The sequence below is a fragment of the Pezoporus wallicus genome, unplaced genomic scaffold, assembly GCF_028554395.1.
Source record: "Pezoporus wallicus isolate ANWC-B61680 ecotype Strahan unplaced genomic scaffold, APGP_CSIRO_Pwel_v1 contig_4191, whole genome shotgun sequence".
Lineage (NCBI taxonomy): Eukaryota > Metazoa > Chordata > Aves > Psittaciformes > Psittacidae > Pezoporus > Pezoporus wallicus.
In genome coordinates this window covers 4105745-4125362 of record NW_026641383.1, presented here as the reverse complement: position 1 = coordinate 4125362, position 19618 = coordinate 4105745, and the positions used below count along the sequence as shown (strand labels likewise).

Below are 19618 nucleotides of genomic sequence, written 5' to 3'. Positions count from 1 at the left end.
TGTTACGATGTTTTATTGATGAATAAAAATGGTGTCTGAGGCAATAGAATGTCTTGCGTCTTAAAACACTGCCAGTTATAAAGATGTCTCCTTGAATAAATTTCACAATTAGAAAGTATTGACAAAAATATTCAATCTTTTTTACATCAAAATAAGCTCCAATATCTGCTGCCAAAGTCAGACAGTATCAAGTAATCTTTTAAAAGTATATTTTTATTATCCTGACAGATGCATGGCTGTATGACATAGATGTCAATTTAAGTTACTAGTGCCATTAATACTTGACAAAGACATACTCCCAGAAGAATTTACGTTTCTAAAATGTTGTCAGATGAGTATATGCTAACAAAAAGTAAGCAGAGTTACTCGGCTCTGTTGTGAACAAAGCTAAAAGCATGTTATCCCCAGAGAATCGCAAAAAACTGGTGTTCACATCTTTTCTGTTTTCTAAATTCCACAAAACTGACAGCAGAAAAACTAATTCTGTGTCTGCAAATGTCTGTTTCAGCAACCCATGCATACCTCCCTTTTCATTTTCTCTCACTGTTGGCTTACAGCACAGAAAGATTTTCAGTTTCGTTTGAGGTGAACTTCTTCAGCATTCATTTTCTTTCCACGAAATTTCAAATAATCCTACTTCTTGGCAAGGATGCTGTTGTAAAGAGAATATTGAGGGAAAGTTAAAAGACCTTTGCCAAAGTTTCTGTGCTGCTTATTCAGTCAAAGAAGTGTTGGAAGCCTGTATGACTTCACTCATTAAGAAGGCTGAGATTGAAAATATTCATGTCCAGTTCTTATTTGTCAAATATGCTGGTATATTCATTATTCAAATTTGTACATGTTGGTAACCTGAGATCTCATTGTGGGAATTCTATAATGAGAAACTGAGCTGACTTCAAATTCTTTCCTTCCAGGTCCTCTATTTTTCTTTTCTTTTTTTTTCCTATTCCTCTCCCCCACAGAAGTGTTCTGGAAGGAGTTTTGTTTCTTAGGGCAAGAGTGGAGTGTTCTGGGTAGACCAGAGCAGTGTTCGTGGAGTTTGGTTAGTAGCTCTGTCCTCATGCTGCTATTCTGTGTTAAAAATTCAGGTCCATTGAGGGGCCAAGTCATTTGAAATACTGAATTTCTGGCGAATCTGGGGTCATAAACATCACATTAAGGGCTAAATTGTTATACTCAGTGATTAGAGGCTGTGTTTTCTTTTAAGTGGTTTTTTCCTTTTTAAAGAGGTTTTTCTTAGAGATGAGCCTAAACTTTGTAGAAACACGTTTTACTGCTAATGGTTCTAATGTACCTAAATCTATAACTAAAGGGCTGAAAGCCATATTAATACTTCTGGATGTATTTCCATTTGCTGTTGTGAGGCTGACTGGAAGTGAGATCTGTCTCTCACAATGCAGAGTTCCAGACTTTTTAAAGTGGTGGCGATGCACAGCATCTCCTGGGCTGTGATTTGTCTCATCCTGAAGCCGCTGTGTAAAATACACCACAGGAACTGGTGCCCAGATGTGGTTGTGTTTTACCTTATTGTTATTACTATTTTTTATGGAACCCTATGTCACTGGTGCAGGCAGAAATATTTGAAATCAGATGAGCTCTCTGCCCCTTGCAGGCCATCGCTAACTGGGGTTTTTTGGATGGGGCTCTATCCATGTGGGTTGTATTTCAGTCTGAGAAGGAAGTACGTATTCTGGCTGCCTGACCACTCTCTGTCATCACTCCTCTTAGTATAAATGGGTCCATATTAAAATAATATTTCAAGGTTTTTATTGTGAGTGGATTTTTAGGATTAATGGCCAGGACTCTATTGTAGAGTGTAGTTTTTAAGGAGGAAATTTTAGAAAGGTTGACTTGAAAGAGTAACGAGGGGAATGAAATCAGCTGCAAGGAGTCTTTACCTCACATTTCTTTGGAGCCCTTTTATGCTTATTTGTTTTTTTTTACTGTTTTTTGCCTTGGTAACTTGGTAGCAATTCAGTCTTCCTCTTTCCTCCCATTCCAAGTATCCTGTGACTTCAGAATCTTGTCCAGCTCTGGAACAGAGAAATAAGAGGTTGGTCAAGATGAATGTAGTAGTTGTCTGTTAATGTTGTAGTGGGTGCTACCTAAGGCTGTGCATGGCCTGAGTTACAAGGGGAGCTGTGCAAGTGTGCAGTGTAGTGGTGCAGGCCCGGGGGGAATTTGGACTGCATTGGGTCTGGAGATGGAAGCTCCCAGAGTCCCACCACTGGTCACTCATACCTACCCATAGTTGTACCTCTACAGTGGGAGCCCCTTTCGCAGTGTTTTGCGAGACTTGATCATATGGAAGCACTGATGGACAAAATGCAGCTGTAGGTTAGTTAACACAGAGGGTCTGAGAAGAGAGGCCATGCTTGCTCCAGTGTAATGCGATGTGATGACAGCCACAGGGCTGTGCTGACCTGCTCTCTGAGCTCTGGCAGGGGGAAAGGTTTCGTTTGGTGCTAAGTGACGAGTTACTCCTTTAATGGTAAAACTTTCCCTAAGATGGACAGAGAGAGGTGTATTTTATTGAACCTTTCAGGTGCGGCCTGAAAAATCTGAAAGTAGAACTCCTTGCTTTTCGAATGGCACGCTATCTTTCAGGGAGGGATCCTGTAAAGTCAGTCATGATCTTTCCTGGCATCATAGGAAAATGGCTTAATTTTCCTTCTAGTATGCGAGCATAGTTCCTTTTACAAAAAAGTGCCTGTGAATTATTACTGCATTTTCAATAGCTGTAGCATTGCAGCCAAAAATGTATTTGAACTGTTTTTGCTGTTTCTATAGAGAAGTGTGTGATGCTGACTTATAGTACATGTTAGTGACAAGTTTTATAAAGTATTGGAAAGATGAACATTGTCAGGAAAAGTTAATGAGAGAAACATAATTCTCTGAGAAGCCATTGAATGGGAGTTTGCAATAGGGATGTTGGCTGGGTATCAGAAGGAACATTTTTAGCAGTGGAAACTTTGGATACAGTGACATATAACAGGTCTTAGCTGTGTCTCTCAAGTCTCCCAAACATAATAGCTGAAATTCTAGAATTTGACTCATTTAAGAATTAGAACAGTAATTGTAGGTGTAGTCTACTGTACCAAAAAAAGAATAAGCTTGAATAGCATACTCATGGCAAATGACACTTAGTTACTTGTATTTTCTTCTGATATGAAGTACACTGATTTTTGTCTCGGATAAACTCATCTCACTGCATGGATGGGAAGGCGATTTTGCGTGTTACAGGAAGCCTTTGGAAACTGCTGTAAAAATACATTTTTAATCTCTGTCTTTAATAGCTAATTTCAGTGAGGGCAAGAGCAAGTAAGTATAGAAAGATGGAAGTTCAGTGGCACTCTTTGTATGTCTGCACACATTTAGTATTATTATCATTATATTTTTTTCAAAGGCAATTTATATAGAGCAATATTTCTTCCCTGCTAGCACTTTATAGAGGACAGCCAAGAGATGTTCATCAAGTATGGATGATTATGTTGCCCTCTTTTTCAAGTTTCCATTTTGCGCCTATGCCTGTTGCTCCAGCCTTTCTGCATCTCCAAGTGTTTCTTTGAAAACGGCTAGAAATAAAGATTTTTTTACCCATTTGCCCCTGTCCAGTCTTCCAGAGTACTAAAACTGGTCTTGGATCAGAAAGATGCATGAGAACATCTCTCTAGGTCCTTGTCTTACTCAGTGAATGTAGGAGCAACCAGTTCTGGGATGGATAACCGTCTGTAATTTGCTTTGATTTGATATGATCAGCTGTGCTGGATATAAAGCTGCATATTTATTTCTTTAGAGAACATTGAATTTTGAATAGTATAAAGTTACTTCTTGAGTCACTGTTAAGGTAATAGTATTCGTGGTACATGTTGCTTTTAAAATCGGAGATCTTGGGTATTCTACTTTGATGGAAAACCTAGCTTTACAATGAAGACAGTTTTATTGCAGTGTCGGGAAAGCTGGCTCAGATGGTTGAGCAGAAACTGGATGTTAAGTCAAAGGTGTTTGTAGAATGTCTGAAAAAGAAATGAGGAAAACAAAGGTAACTATCTGTTTTTTGTGAAAGTCTCAAGTAAGTGAGAGAAAGAAACAGCAGCAGGGAATTTACAGTCTTCTATTAGGAGAAGAGGGAAGTTGTAGAAACAATTATGTATAAGGGTAGAAAGTTTGCATACTAGAAAAGACCTGTGTATTTTGCCATCTACCTTTGTCCTGGAGGAGAAAATGGTTTGAGGTATTGCCTCCCATTTACTCATCAGCAAGTAGTAAGAAGTGCCTTGGCGTATTTCTTCGTGTTCATCCCTTATAGTCTTGCTTCTATTTTGTGCTCTATTTATGTTATGCTATGACAGGGATTTGTTTCTCACACATCTACAGGGCAGGTTTAGAAGCCTAGGCTTTCCTTCTGTTTTTTTTTTTTTTTTGCCTAGGCAGTGAAAGGAAAATGTTTGGCATGGCTCCAGTTGTGCTAGCTTAATTTGAAGGACTGTCTTGTGTCACCATGCTCTGAAAATTGCTTTCCATAAGTGATTTATCCATTTCTGGCATGGGTAGCTGGATGATTGTGGTACAGAAGCAATTAAGCATACTGAGTGAAATCCCAATTTAATTGCATACATTTGTAAAACACCCTTTTATATCAATGTGGCCAGGGATTCTTGTTGTCATCCTCAAAGGTCCAGTGTCATAGAAAGCAAGGGGAGCTACCCAAAAGTTGCATCAAAGTCTATTTAAGTTTCTCTAAAATGAAAGACTTTTACTTCATTTGATAATCACAAAGGAATGTGGTTTATAGAATTATTACCTCAAAATTGTAACTTCATAAGCTAATCAACACATTAGCTTTAATAATTGCATTACTGCCTTATTTATTAGCATATATGTTCAAAGATATTGCAAAACAGTGCAAAGGGAAAGGCTGATTACAAATTACATAAATGGTTGTTTTTGCAATAAATGTTTTTGGGTAAGTGAAAAGTATAAAAGTTACTGAAACAATGGAAAATATCTTGTGAAGCATCTTCTGTTTTGGCTCCATCTATATTTAGGAAGCTGAATGCTAACAATTCTCCTTTTGTTCTTCTTACAGCTAATTCCACCCTTCTCGGAGGTGGAGGAGGTGAGTCTTTGCTTAATGTTCTATTTATTCTTAAGTAAGTGTGAAATATATGCTGAAGAAATGTAGTGTTTACTTGGTTATAAAACAACGTATGATAAGTTCAAAAGATAGAAATGTAAAATTATAAGGTGGGAGGGCTCACTGAAGTCCATAACCTTTCATATCATCAAGAGGCAGGGTTTGTGACTGCTGCTGAATCTGGTTTCTCCTCTGCATTAGACCAAGTCTGGACCAGTAAGGCTGTCTGAAACATAAAGGAACTGAGCTGCTTTATGTTAAGTATTTAGGATTTTTAATTTACTTCAAGGGAACCTTGAGTCCATGTTTAAAAACAGTTTCAAAAGAAATGTTAAATAATTAAAACACAGTAAAAAGTCATTTTAGTAAATTAATGAGGCATTATCTTTGTACTTAAAAAAAAAAAGCCACCTTGGTTGCTTACCCTATTCTGTTTGCCAGAATTCAATACAAATCTTCAGTGCGTGTAAGATATGCTACCAGTGTGCCTCCTAATAAGGCAGATATGCACAAGTGCATGTAGAGTGTATTCTTTCCAAATCATGGATGCTGTTTTATACTGGTTGATTGACGCTATTTTGCTGTCTGTAATACTGTAGAACCGTGGCCATCAAACCTTTCACAAGTGTTAACAATTCAGGGGAAAAAAAGCCCATGAAGAGCTTGATCTCAGTTTTCTGTGACTTCCCCTGACTCCCAGAGGGAAGTAAAAGAGCTCGGTTCTGGAAATTTCACAGTGCAGGAGCGGTACAGGCAGCGACTAATCTTCCTTCCTGGCTGGAGTTAAAAGGACTTGATGATCAGAGCTTACATATGTAAGGGGAAAGGAAAGGGCTCTGTGAAAAGACAGAAGATCGCTGTGGCTTATGAAGCTTGAGGATAAGTTGTCAAAGCTTTTGTTTTAACACCCTAACTGAGCAGGCAACCCTTATTTGTGCCCCATGAAAAGGTGCTTGACAACTGTGCCCGGGTATCTAAAACAAAACCATGCACGTTTCTCAGCTGTGTGTCTGGACATTAAAGTCCAGGGAAGCCTTACCTGGTAATCCCATTGGATTAATCTGTTTCTTTTGATTCGAGGTAGTTGTTTGCAGGGTACCAAATTTTTTCTTCTCCTTTTATAAAAGATAATCCTTTAAAAGGTAATCCTTGACTCGCCGCTCCTGGTCCTGCGGAGCCATTTGTGTACCTCCTCTGCGGCGCTTGCTCCCAGCTGGTAACGTCAAAGGAAAATCATAAATCAATGCAAATATTCAAATTCCAGCCGGGTTCCCAGAGCACTGCTGCTGCCGAAAGGATTTGGCTATTGACTTTCCGTGCTATTTATTCAGCTGGACTGTACTTTGAAAGTTGATGTCCATTCAGCGTGGCACTAGATAACATGTCTCTCCCTCTGCGGCAGATGGGATGAGCTTGTGCTGCAGGTCAGGTTGGGGATTTTTCCTGCATCTTATGTGGTGAATGTTGAGGAGTTTCAATCAAGTTAATCTATTGGATCAAGTTAATCTGTTGTCAATTAGAAACTATCTCTTCCTCTCCCAGACTCCCTCGTCTGCCCCCCCAACTCTGGGCAGGCTGAGGTGATGGCAGCACATGAGGCTGAGGGAGGATGCTGCTGCGCCTTCTCCTCTGCCTCTTCCCTCCCTCCTGGTGGCCTTTTGGGCTTTTACCACCCTGCCCAAGGTTGGAGCGAGTTGATCTAAAAGTCCTTTCCGACCCAAACCATTTTATGGAAGTTCCCTTATAATAAGTATAATATAAGTAGCATGGGTAAGCTCCTGTGGCAGGTTGGGTTTCGGCGCTGTGGGTCCCTTGAGGAACCGGCTGCAACAGGCTGCGGGCAGTCAGGGCAGCCCCATGGCCTCCCACAGAGGAGGCCTCCCTGCATCCCTCCTGGTCAGAACCCCAACCCCAGGTACTTTAATCTCCAGTGGAAGGATAACAACATACACCCCCCCCCCCCCCCCCCCCCCCCCCCGACTTGTGATGCAGGTAAAATACCAAATTCCACTATTTTATGGCTTAAGAGTTTGACTATTGATGGTTGCGGGGCTGTTTGTGACTCGGAACTGCCCCTGGGGAGGGTTTCTGGTGCGTCCTCACAGTGCTGCATTCCCTTAGGTTTTCTGAGTGTTTTGAGGAAAAATTCTGGGAAATTTATTGCCAAAGTACTCCCAGGTTTGTGCAGCCGCCATGGGGTGTCTGTGGCTCTACCCTTGGGTGCATCCATTGGTCTTTAGGAGCAGGGAAGGGTCCAGGGAGCCTGCAGGATGGAGCTTGCTTGGGAGAGCACAAGATGGAGGCACCCCTGCCTGCCTCAGGTAGATGAAGCCGGGAGCCCCTGCCTCTGGGAAAAGGGACTTGATACTGAACATGCGCATCTCTCTCTAGAAGGGATCGTTTCATTTCCAGTTGAATGGGTTTGGATTTTAAGTTCTTGATATATTTCTTCCAGCTGGAAGTGGCGGCAGCACTCCACGTGAAATATTGCTAGTGAATTATTAAAACTTTATTGTATACGTAAACACCAGTGGCTTCTTTTGATTGAAGATACTGAATATTTATGGTAATGCATAATGCCAGGGTAGTTTCTCCAGTAATGGGATTCAGATCTCTTCAGTAACGCTTGTTAATTTAATCTCTTTGTCACTGCTGGGGGTATGGATGCGCATCTTAGTTTTCCAGAAAATGAAAACCAGAGATTTCCACTTGTCCAAGCTTGTGCAACAGGTTTTGTGATTTTAAGCTGCTTTCGGGCTGTTCTGTGTTTGAAATCTTTCCAGAATTGAGCTCAGATTAGTTGGAAATAGTTATTTGAACACCCTGCTCTAGCATTTGTGCATTACTCAGTATGTATGTAAAAACATCTTCTGGAGGAGAACCGCTGAGGGACCCAAGGGGCAACGTTGTCAGTGAATGGAGTGCATTGGTTGTATGTTCAGGTGCTGATGGGTTTTGGTGGCTGCTTATCATCCCTGTGTCACCTCAGAGCCACATCAGGGCATCCGTGTACTTTGATTTCCCAGAGCCAGAGCACTGATTTGTTCTCGCATTCCCCATTTAAATGCTGTCTCTTCATTTTCGTGGCCATTTGGAATGAAGAGATAAAAGCAGAAAAGATACCAGAAACAATTTTTCACTGCACTGTTTAATCATAAAATCGAGAAACCCACAATAGAGTCTTAGGAGAATCTTTAGTTAAATATAGATGTCGAAGGTTTCTTTCTGCTTTTCAAATAACTCTGAAGTTTCCAGGATTTCATTATGACTTTGGTGAGTGAGCCTTTTTTTCTTTCTCATTCTTTACTGTTTTTAATAATTGATTTTTAATTAGGAGGCGTATTTCACTTTCAGGTCTGGATTTATCACACATTCAGCATCTCACTGCTTCTGTTCACTTGCTCAGAGCATTATGACTTATTTGTGCACCATGTATTATTTGCCCCATTATGTTCAACGGTGCAAAGGTGAAAATTATTAAGAAAATTACCTGCATTTGGAGGGAGTGAAGGAAAAACCCCTTGGTATTTTGAGAAGAAGTGACCCCTTTTAAAAATGTATCATGAAGTTTTGGCTGCCGAGAAATTGAAATGCCCTATTTTTGTATGGCAGTTTTTGCTTTCATTCTTTTACAGCTCTGTTAAGGAATGATTGTACGTGATTTCTTTTTCCTCTTATGGTTTTGGATATTCTGCAGGGTTTTGGGGGTTTTATGCCCCACTGTCCCCACTTAATTATCAGTTAATTTCCTTGGGGTTCATTTTTCTTTTACTTCATTTTTCTGACTGTAATCAAGTTCTTGTTACGTGCTGATTTCTGGATTTGCTCGCTTTCTTTAACCTTAAATTGAGTTTGTATTTAAAGAGGAAACTATGGAGTTTTGGTGGTTTTTGCCTCATAAAATTCTGTTGCCCTGTGCTGGCATTCAGGAAGGAGACATCATCATTTAGTGTGTACTGTTGTGAACATAATTTTTGTCAGCTCTGTACTTAAAAATGGTAATTTTGTCTTTAAAAACTCTGAATTATATTCACAGTCTTTTGGAAGCGTTGTTTGGACCCAGTTTAAGTTTATTGCCACAAGAGATCTGTCTGCTTTTCTGTTTCTCTCCATCTTTCTGTCTCTGTCTTTTTTTGGCTGGTGTAACTATGTCTTTTCTAGGGGTTTAGCTGGCATGGGAAAAATTAATTCCTATATAGCCATAAGTATGTTAGCATATCTTAAAAGCAGACCAGACCTACCTCTCCAGTCTGCCAAGATACGGTTTGTAGCCATGTCATTTTAAACAGCTCTTACGGCATGGGGAGCTTGTGTTCATGATCACAGCAGGGAACTGGGTTTCTCTGTGCATTATTGGGTGGGCTCCATTTTGAAAGTGGGATTTGCTTGTCTTCTTTGTTTGCCCTTTTTATCTGTGTTAGATTATGATAATGGCAAAAAAAAAGAGTGTTTTCTCCTGCTAGAATTACCACAGACTTCTGTCCTGGAGAACTGGTTTATCAGGAGGAAAATGAGCTATTCAGTGGCTGGAGCCTTTTGCTGTTCTAAGCACAAAATTGCATGGTGCAGGAGGCGGTCAGTATGCCACTTTAAAAGCATCTAGTGCCATATCAGCCCAGTGGGATCTCAAAGGTAAAGGCTTGGATGTGCAGATAGGGCGAATGGTTGCGTGGTGCTCTCCACCATTCCAGAATGACAGCTGAAGGTCACAGATGTCACATTTGGTATCACTGTTCGAGCATCTGGATTTGAGCACCAACCACTTGGGTCCAGATAGATGGTGGAATTGCTCGTCTTCAAGCAGGGGTGTAGCAGGTGTGTAGCACAACCATCACGGATGCTGCTAATGCTGCAGAAACAGCGGATCACTGCTGGCAGGGTGCTGCTGCAGAGTCATGGGTGTTTGCCAGCCACCCTGTCAATTTGTCAATTAATTGCAGGCTAATGAGTTCCAATAGCCAGCGATTATCCAGGCAGTAGTGGCAGGAAGGAAGAGCTGACACAAATACCTTTACTTGACATCCCTCTCACTGGCCAGGGATAAAGATTTTATTCTCACAGCTGGGACCCAGGTACACAACTATTTCCAGCTACCTTCTGGTAGTTAAACCTCTGCTAAAATAAAAAAGAAGGTTTTGCACTGTCTGAATAGGAACTTCACATCAACTTAAATAGCAAATGAATATTCATGGTGCTGAGAAGTGAAAGTTTTACAAGAGAGAATTGGAGGCAGGAATGAGACAACTTGCAAAACACCCCCTAGCAGTGTGAGAATACTTTAAATACTAGACTGGCCCTACGCTAGCCCATTGAAAATGTATAACAGGAAGAAGAGAAGCCTCTTTTATCCTGAACCAGGATGAGATGCTCTCTGTTTTGGATTTCACAAGGCTTGGGCTTGATATTTACATAATTTAAATGCAAGTGAAGCAAGGGTTTAAATCCAAAGTTCAAATTTGCGCATGACGTGCACATAACATGAATGCATCCCTTGAGAAGAGAAAAAAGAGTTTGGAAAAGGAGCACTGACAGGATTCTTTCATCAAGAAAATAAGCATTATTATTTTGTAGGTTTTTTTGTGTCAGTCTGTTGGCATGTTCTTGTATCATGTCAAATGCATTTGTCAGATTGGGGTGTGCTTGCAACAAATGTCTTTATGGAACAAATGTGCTTCATCTGGGAATTCGACTATCTTCAAAAGCATTCGGTTGCTTTGTACACTGCATCATCATATCTTAGGTATTTAGATAATAGCTATGGAGATACAAAGATTTTCCTAGCGAATAGTGATCATGAAGACAAACTGGTAATATAAGGCAAATGGCCATTTGCCTTTGTTGCTAATTAATCCCTTTCTGCTAAAGATTGCTACTGCAATTCAGATGGGTGTTCAAGTGTTTTATCCCTTTTGACTATTTGCATGCTGTTCTTTATAAGCTCTGTAAACAGAGTGGGTTTGAGAGGGCTGTATCCACAAGTTCACCCACTGTGACAGTGCATCAGCCAATTAAAATTTCAGTATTTATGCATTTATGTATTTCTGTATAGCAGTAATACCAGTTCCATTGATACCCCAGTAGCTCAGGGTAGGCAGTAACCTTTTCAAGGTGTTTAGATCAGCCCAAAATCTTGTTATTATTTATGAGGATTTTGTTGGATCACATCAAAGCAAATAGATTTCTCTGTAATTTAACTGCATTTATAGAATCCATTCAAACATCCTGTGTAAGCAAAGTGTTTCTTTACAGGTCAATTATTCTTGAAATGTTTTTCTCTTTGTTTTTCAATCTGTTCATGTATGTTTGCTTTCTGCCTTCTGTTACTGCAGTGAATATTTCCATGTGAGTTTTCGTTTAGCTATAATTAAAATGAGTGGATTTTCTCTTTTTGCAGTGCATCTAGAGGTATAATGATGATAGCTCTATAAATAAATAAGTAAGTTTATTTCCAAGGACCCTTAACTCAAACTACCATGCTTGTATTTAAAGTGTGTGCTCTACTCGAGTTTCTTTTTTGTTGTTGAGGTTGGTTTTGTTTAAATATGATACATATTTTGCCCTTGGGCTATATAGGGTGCTAACTTCCTTTCTGCAGTCATTTGATACATTCTTACAGTTGTGGGTAATAATCATAAACAGGAAGTCTGTGTGGATTGATTTAAAGTATTTCTTAGTTGTTGCCTAATTGTATCCTGTTAATTACACTTTGCCAGCAGGTACTTAAAAAAAAACATAAAGTGATGTTTTGCTGCTTACAGAAACTGGTACATGTATGTGATCAGGTGTTCAGTTCAGGCGTGTACATATAGTCGTTGATACACATAAATGATTTTCCCTAATGATGACTTCTTAAAAATACATGTTGAGCTTGCGTTTCTCTGAAGTGATGCTCCTGTCCCAGCTACTGATACAGGAACATGACTGAGTGCTTCAGTCATGCAAATAACCTCACATTTCGTGTGTCCAGGCATAATTACTCACTGCTGTCCTCAGCCTTTTAATATTGCTGCTGTGTTGACTTAATTAGGCATTAGAAAGTGATGTTTTATTTTTCAGTCATCAGTTACCGAGTGCTGAGTCCACAACACTCTGAGCTCCCACTTTAATCGAGGCGTTTTTCTTTCTCAGATAGACTGACGTGCTGACTCTCCTCATTGTGTTTCATTCATTATCAGGTAATTACAGTGTTACTTACCCACAACTGAAAAATGAACATACACAGCTTCTGCCATATATGTATATATATATGTGGCTTTCACATATACATGCTTATTTATGTATGCATGTCACTATCTATATTTGTGACTGAGTCTTGCAGTCTTTACAGAAAGTCAGACTTACTGTGTGTGTATTAATAAGTAAATAAAAATATGGCATTAATTTTGTTAGACTGGAAAAGACCTTTCATTCATGGTCATTGAAAATGTAAGGTGCTCGTGGTAAAAATCCAAGTCGAAAAGGCAGGCAGTTATGTAAGGAATGTATTTCCTTCCTATTTCCTTTTTGTTTCATGTTATGGGGCAGAGCTGCAAATCAGGATGAGAGATCACAAGAAACCTTCCCCAGTTCACAGATATCATGTGATGATATATGGCTATTCACAGTATGTTTGTTACAGGAACTGGACATATGCTCTAAAAATGTTAAACACTTTTTCCACGTGCAGGCAGATACCTGTATGCCCCACATGTATGTCTTTTATGCAGAGAACACAGTTATTCTTTCGTTTATCAAGGTGCTGTTCAAGTATCTTGGAATCCTTCTGTTGAGACTCTCCCCTTGTAGTTGAAGGTGAAGAGCACAGCTCCTGGGGTGCAAGTAGAATCTGGGAGTGCAAAGTCAGGCACTCCAGTATCTGTATGTGCTAGTCTGCAGAAGAGTTTTTAAAATTAAGCATTTGTTACGTTACTTAAAGATAAATCTGTAAATTGGGACACCTGTCAAAGTTGTTCAGTTTCACATTAACAATCTCCACGGTGTCCCTTTTGCTGAGGTAGGAATGAAGTGAGCACTGCACTAAAGACATGTTTCGTTAGTCTCAAACAGGAGTGGTGGTGATTTTAAGCCTGGTTTTCAGATGTGAGGTCTACAGCTGTTTTTCCTGATTCTGCAGAAGGACTGGGGTTCAGTAGGTGGAAAACGCAAAATGCAATTTCAATGTTTAAAATTTTAATATTAAAAGAAATAGAATAAATGAAATAAAGAAGTGATGGAGATACTTGACTTGTAGACATAGAGGCACTTTTGAATATCGGCCCATTCACTGAGGCTTTCACGCTGGTGTGCCTAAACACATAGTAAAGACCACCTCCCATAATGGAGAGAATTTACGGTAGCTAGTTCATTCTGTTTCTGAATAAAGCAATTACTTCTTAGTCACTATATTTTCAATTTTGAACTGAAATTTTAAATAAAAAACATGATTAGTCTATAAAGGCAAGCAAAAATGCAAGTATTGAAAGTATTAGTATTGTAGAAAGAGTTTACACATTGCTTGCTGCAGAGAATGAAGGATTATGAAATGAAATCAGGTCTGCAGTCACCTCTCTCCTTCCATTTCAGGTTTTCTGCTCTTGCCACAGAGCTTCACTACTCAGAAATGAGTGGCTCTTTGCCGATCACAGTTTTCCAAAGTTCCTTTGTTCTGTGCAAAACGCTTACAGATTATAGCATACTGCTTTTCAAAAGCCAAGAAAACCTTCAGCAGAGTAGCTGGCAGGATGGTTGAGTCTTGGAAAGGTCTGTCCTTAGTTTTGTGTGCCTATCTTCCTTCCAGATTTGAGAAGCCTCTATCAGGCAGCCAGTATAAAGTGGGATGAACTTTTGGCATAATAAGAAAAATGAAATGTGGTGACTGCTACTGAAGGATTAAAACTGTTATATAGGTGGAACTGATTTTTAAGGGACGTTGGTGGAAAATCTGCATGTACAAGTCTGCCTTTGCAGTTGCTTATCTTTTAGAATCATAGAATAATTTGGGTTGGAAAGGACCTTAAGATCATCCAGTTCCACCCCCCTTGCCATGGGCAGGGACACCTCACACTAAACCATGTCACCCAAGGCCTTGTCCAACCTGGCCTTGAGCACTGCCAGGGATGGAGCATTCACTTTTCTGACAGGTGATACTGGATGGTAACACAGCTTCCAGTTGCTAATTCTCTTTCTAATGCCATGCAGCAAGCTACAAAGTAGACAGCTCCTATGATTTAAGAAACAAAAGAGCTCCCCAGCCTTTCTTGGGCTTCAAGTTCAGTGTGAATGATTTTGTGCATTCAATTTAAACTTTATTTTTTAAATCAGTTGCAGTGGGGGAACAGTAAACTGAGGTGTGAAGTAACCAGGGACATGAACTGGTGAAGATGGCTTTGATAAGAAAGAAAACACATGATGAACTTCATCTGTATAAGCATTATTATCACAGAATCCAAATGCTCCACAGGCCTTCGGTGTATTTATCCTAATTGCTCTGTAAACAGAGAAGTAATGTTTTCTCCGTTTTACAGTTGGGGAAAATGAGACAAGGAAACCGTATGTTTTGCAAAAGGTCCAAATAGAAAAGAGCAAAAATCTGCTCTCTGAAGGCAAAGCATAACTCACTGGGGTTTCATAATGCCTGCATCAGTCCTGCAAAAAGGAGTTTTGATTCCTGTTTGGAAGGAAGAGGGATTTTAATTTTAGTACCAGTTTCATGGGTCGCAACAGGGTGGTGTTTGGAAATAGAGAAAGCATTCTCTACTGAGAGCAACTTCCTGACAATTAGACCTTAATTGGTTACACAGCAAATTCTCTAAAGGAATAGCAGAAGGACCACCAACTGGAAATAAGATCCTGCTAGATATCCACTTTTACACTAATGGAGATGAAATCTGTATATAGGAAAAAATGGGATGTTTTGAGGCTGCCACCGTTAATAATTACAAATATACAACAAATTGTGTATTTACTGTATTTTTATATTTTCTGTTTTCAGTTGGAGAAGGGCTGTTTTAATTTGTATAGTATAAACAACAAAGAACTTTAAAACCTTTGGTGACAGAAAGAGAGAATCTTCTGGATTAGGGAAGTATCTGATTTTATTGTCAACCAAATGTAGCCTCTTCCAACAGCAGAGGAATTTCAGTGATTCCACAATTGAAAATGCTACACACAGAATTATGTGTAAAATAGTGGTTGGGGTGTTGTTTTTTTTTCCTACAAAGTCCCCTTATTTGCATCTTCTTCCTCGTTCTTAGGTAAATGCCTTGCAGTGTGTAGCGTTTGCAATTCAAGTTTCTTCTACAGCTAATTTATCCTTTCAAAATGCAGAGCCCCACATTTGCCATTTGGGCTGACAGCTCTGCAGTGTTGTAGTTTTGGCTACACATACAGTGGCAAAAAACAAAATATTTTTTGTCACACTTCTCCTGTTACAGTTCAGTCTGTTCCTTTTACATCATCAGCTGTTTCTCCAGGCTTCACAGAGGCATCTGTTTTAGTTCTTATTGGGCAGGGCTGCAACTTGGTAAAGTCAAGTAAGCTTCCCAAATCATTCACAAATGTGCATGATTAAATCAGTTATGTCCTGGCTGAGTGATCTATGAGTGTATTATACACACACTATGTTAAAAGAATGTTATTAAGGTGCAAAACCAAGTACTTAAAGTTAGGAAGTGCCAAAATGAAAGTTGCCTGCAGGCTCGCAGTCTCTGTGCATATATGTATTATGATATTGTCTCTAACTGTACAATTGAGTTGGTTTTCCAGCTGGAATGTCATCCCATCTTTGTTCAAAGCAAACTCATGTTTTACTTTTTGTGTAATTAAATTCTGCAAACCAGTATTTGTTATGGTACTTCACAGTTTGGTGTATGATTTCATAAGGGAATTAAAGATTTCATGGTAATTTATTTGTCTGCCCCAAAACAATGGTGTTATCTTCAGCAAAACAAAAAGAAGAAGAAAGAAAAAGCAGAGATTAAGGTTGGAATTGTAATTTAAAGGCCCAAGGGTCTGATTCCTGTGAAGAAATGGAAGTCCTTATATTTCAAGAAGTGGGTCTAGTAAATCCCAAGTGATTCTGGAACTTCTGTATCAACTCAGGATATAACGCAACATTATAAATCACCAGACTGAATTTCACCTTGAGATTCCCACCTTCTTCTCTACTTCTTGTTACCAGCCCCACTACCTGCATTTTACAGTGTATTGCTCCCTTAATCACATCCATTCAGAAGTCTGCTGGCCTAAATGTACTTATCAGAGAGGGATTGGTTTTAGGGAGGGTTTTTACTTACGTAGTTTCAGACTGTGGTCATAAAAAGGTTTGCTTTGAGGTGACTAAGGAGCAGAGCGCTGTCTGAGAGAGGAGTGATGGGTGTGGAAAAGAGTGTGAAGGGAAGAGATGAGTGACAACTTCCTCTGCTGCTGGGCAGGTTGTTATGTGAGACCCTGTTGTCAAACACCTGGGCTGTGGGGTGTTCCCTTTCTACCTTCTTACCATAATGTTCACTTCTAAGAACTGTGTCTCCCCAGTCACAGTTTCTCTTTCCTCCCAAGTCACTGATTTCTTTACTGGGAGATGCTCTAGGTTTAGTACCAGGCCTCTCTCTTTCCCAGATTCTCCTTGAATTTGCTTGTCTGTGCCCTTTCATTGCCAGATTCACTCTTATGCCATGTCCTAATCACAGCTTTAGTCTCCAGTGCTCATTTTGAGTCATGTCATCCACCCCTAAATACAGGTAGCACTCCTTCCTTTCGCCAGTTTGTATTGGGATGAAGGGAGAAGCGTTCCGAAGGGGCAGATGATTTTTTGAGCCAAATGAATTAATTAGTCAAGCAAATGAAAGAGAACTGCTAATTTCTGAGTTGCTGCAAGTGAAGAAAAAGTTTATGAAAGCTACAGTTGTCATCCTGGGTTATCTTTTAATCACTATTTTGATTTAAAATGCATAGCCCAACCTCCCTGTACCATGGTGGTCGCCCCTTTCGCTGTTCCCTTGCTCTGAGGAATGAAGGCAGTATTGTTGGTGTAAAGGGATAAACCCCCTGGTGTTACTACCTCCTTTGTATGGCTTCACCCTTGATGACTGGGCAGTAATTTCTCCACGGGGATTATTTGTTCAGGGGTGGGGCCTCTCTTCAATCCAGATATAACCCAGCTGCGGTGGAATTTAGCCTCTTCTCTGGGCTTACAAGCAATTAGTGCTGCAGCCAGGAGCCTGCCCTCCCAGGGAACAAAAGGTTCAGCAGAAAGCTGCTCCCATGAAATGACAACAGGACAAAGAAGCGGCAGATTTATCAGACAATTATTTCGAGTCACTTTTTACAGAGCAGTAACATGACCTCACCATGGGCTGGGATGAGACCTCTCCTATGGAGAACTTCAGATGTAGTGGAAGGAGTGTCAAAAAAGAAACGAATATTCTTAATAACACCAGGTACAGATAACAGTCGTATGTGGGTTTTGAAGGAAATTTGCTCTGATGACAGGTCGGTTTTTCATCAGGAGCTGGAAAATTGCAAACATATGATTATTCAAATAAGATGATATCTGCAAATAGGATATACTAAGCAAATACTGTAAAGTTCATATGCAGTACTATTATCTTCTTCTCTCTTGAGAGTTGATTCAGCAGGAGCAGGTGATTTTTTTTCAGTCTAAAGAATGTGGGGGTTTAGAGGAAATTGTTCCATTATGAAGGAAAAAAGGACCAATGCACATCAAATATTCAATCGGATTCTCTCTTTTTCAAAATTAATTCCCAAATTTTATGCTATAAAATTTGCACAGTTGTGGGAGAGCTCCCAGAAGACCTTTCATTATGTCTCATTATTACAGCATATGGGAGGCCATAGTACCCTTCGTTGCCATAGTTCCTTATTTAATCAAGAAAAATATGTTTCGTGGCTGCACAGCTGGGTAACCTTATGTATCTATACTTCTCTCAAGAAACAATCTCGTCTATGCCCCATACACACTTAACGCGAGTTTCACTTCAAAAATTCATTAAACAGACTTCTTATTTTTATTCCTTGGCTCCATGGTAAAGTTTAAGGTCAGACCACAGTTTTCCCTAGTGCTCCTCTGCACTTGCTTAATGAAGGGAAGGCTTTTTCCTTCTGCAACACCAGAAGAGTTGGTGATTGCAAGGTGATTGCAGGCTCTAGTATCGCAGCACAAGGAAGGCAGAGTCCACCCTGGTCATGTGACAGGTTTGCTATCAAGCACATGGTCATGTGTTTTTAAAAAACAATCTGAATTCTTAATCATGTGTTTTCCTTACGTTTATGTCTTTTAAAGCATAATTCTTCTTATTGAGCAAGTTGTATCAGGCCTCCCCTGGAACTGCTATCAAAAGCAGTTTAAATATTATCCAGCTTTAGGTGCTAGCTTTAGTTAAATATCTGCCCTGCCAGGGGAGACCCAGTGAGGAAGACTTGTTTAGCTTTACAATTTCACTGGTAATGTTTGAACACCTTTGCAGGCATGAACTATCCAGGAAAGCTGCTGTAGTCTCTAGGAGCTTCTTGGAGCGCATTAATGCCCTAATACTCAGGGAATATTTACTGTTTAATAATTGAGGAAAGTTGATTAAATATACAAAGCATTTAAATATCCATTTTAAGCTCACTTTAATTCCTGACAAATTAAAGTATCTTGGCATTTAGAGAATTACAGGCTTCTGCAGTAAGTTTGGGCCTTACAGCAGTGTGCCCGTTCTGTGTGAGATAGAACATTTGGCGTCACAAGGCTGTGACATCTGTCATACATAGTCATACTAAGGCTGATCTCCGGTCATGGTGGGATTTGAAGGTTGGGGAGTAATGTTCCCCCTGACTGAGCTGGTAGAAGACAATTGGGAAAGTTCTGGTTTTATTATAACTGTGGGATCAGTTCTTTCTCTCACGTGACTGCACACAGACATCACAGCTGCTGCTCTTTGGCAGGTCTGGGTAAGAGTATTCCAAGTATCTTAAAAGATTCTATATATAATCAGAGGAAAGCAAGGCTGGATCAGACAGTATCGCTTCTGCTTAGTTCACTCCTGGTGATGATAATATGGTGATAATATATCACTCCTCATACTTGTCAAACTCTTCCTTGTGTTCTTGTTTATGACTCTGAAACTTCAGTAGACAATCTTTTCCAGTGCAGCGCTATGATTATGCCATTGAAATATTTTTTCCCTGGAATCTTTTTTTTTTTTTTTTTTTGGTTACAGCCTAAAATTAAAGGATTCCTGTTGCTTGGGGGCAGGAGACGGAAGGAAGCTGTCATGTCATTCACAATGTCTCATCTGTGAGAAAAGCAGGTGCTTGTGAAGCAGCCCACAAGGCTAATGATGAAGGATCAGGACACCTAAGAGATTTGTAGACTCATTAGTTTGTCGCAGGTTGCCCAACCTGGTTTTTCTTTTGTAGCACCAAACATCTGTAAACAAAAGTACATCTTCTGAATTTTGAGAGAGGGAAAGATAACAGCAGTGCTCCTGCCCGCTCCTT

General features: G+C 39.9%; 1 protein-coding gene across 7 annotated transcripts in view; it reads left to right on the top strand.

Annotated features, from left to right (window-relative positions):
• The window catches only part of MACROD2 (mono-ADP ribosylhydrolase 2), an 885719-nt gene that overhangs the window by 186300 nt on the left and 679801 nt on the right, over positions 1–19618 (top strand). For 5 of the 7 annotated variants that reach the window (XM_057423319.1, XM_057423321.1, XM_057423318.1 and 2 more), the window contains exon 4: positions 5090–5119. The exons of the other annotated variants lie outside the window; for them this stretch is intronic. In XM_057423319.1, coding sequence (XP_057279302.1) covers positions 5090–5119 — 30 coding nt within the window. The remainder of the gene's footprint in view (positions 1–5089; positions 5120–19618) is intronic. 7 annotated transcript variants of the gene reach the window in all.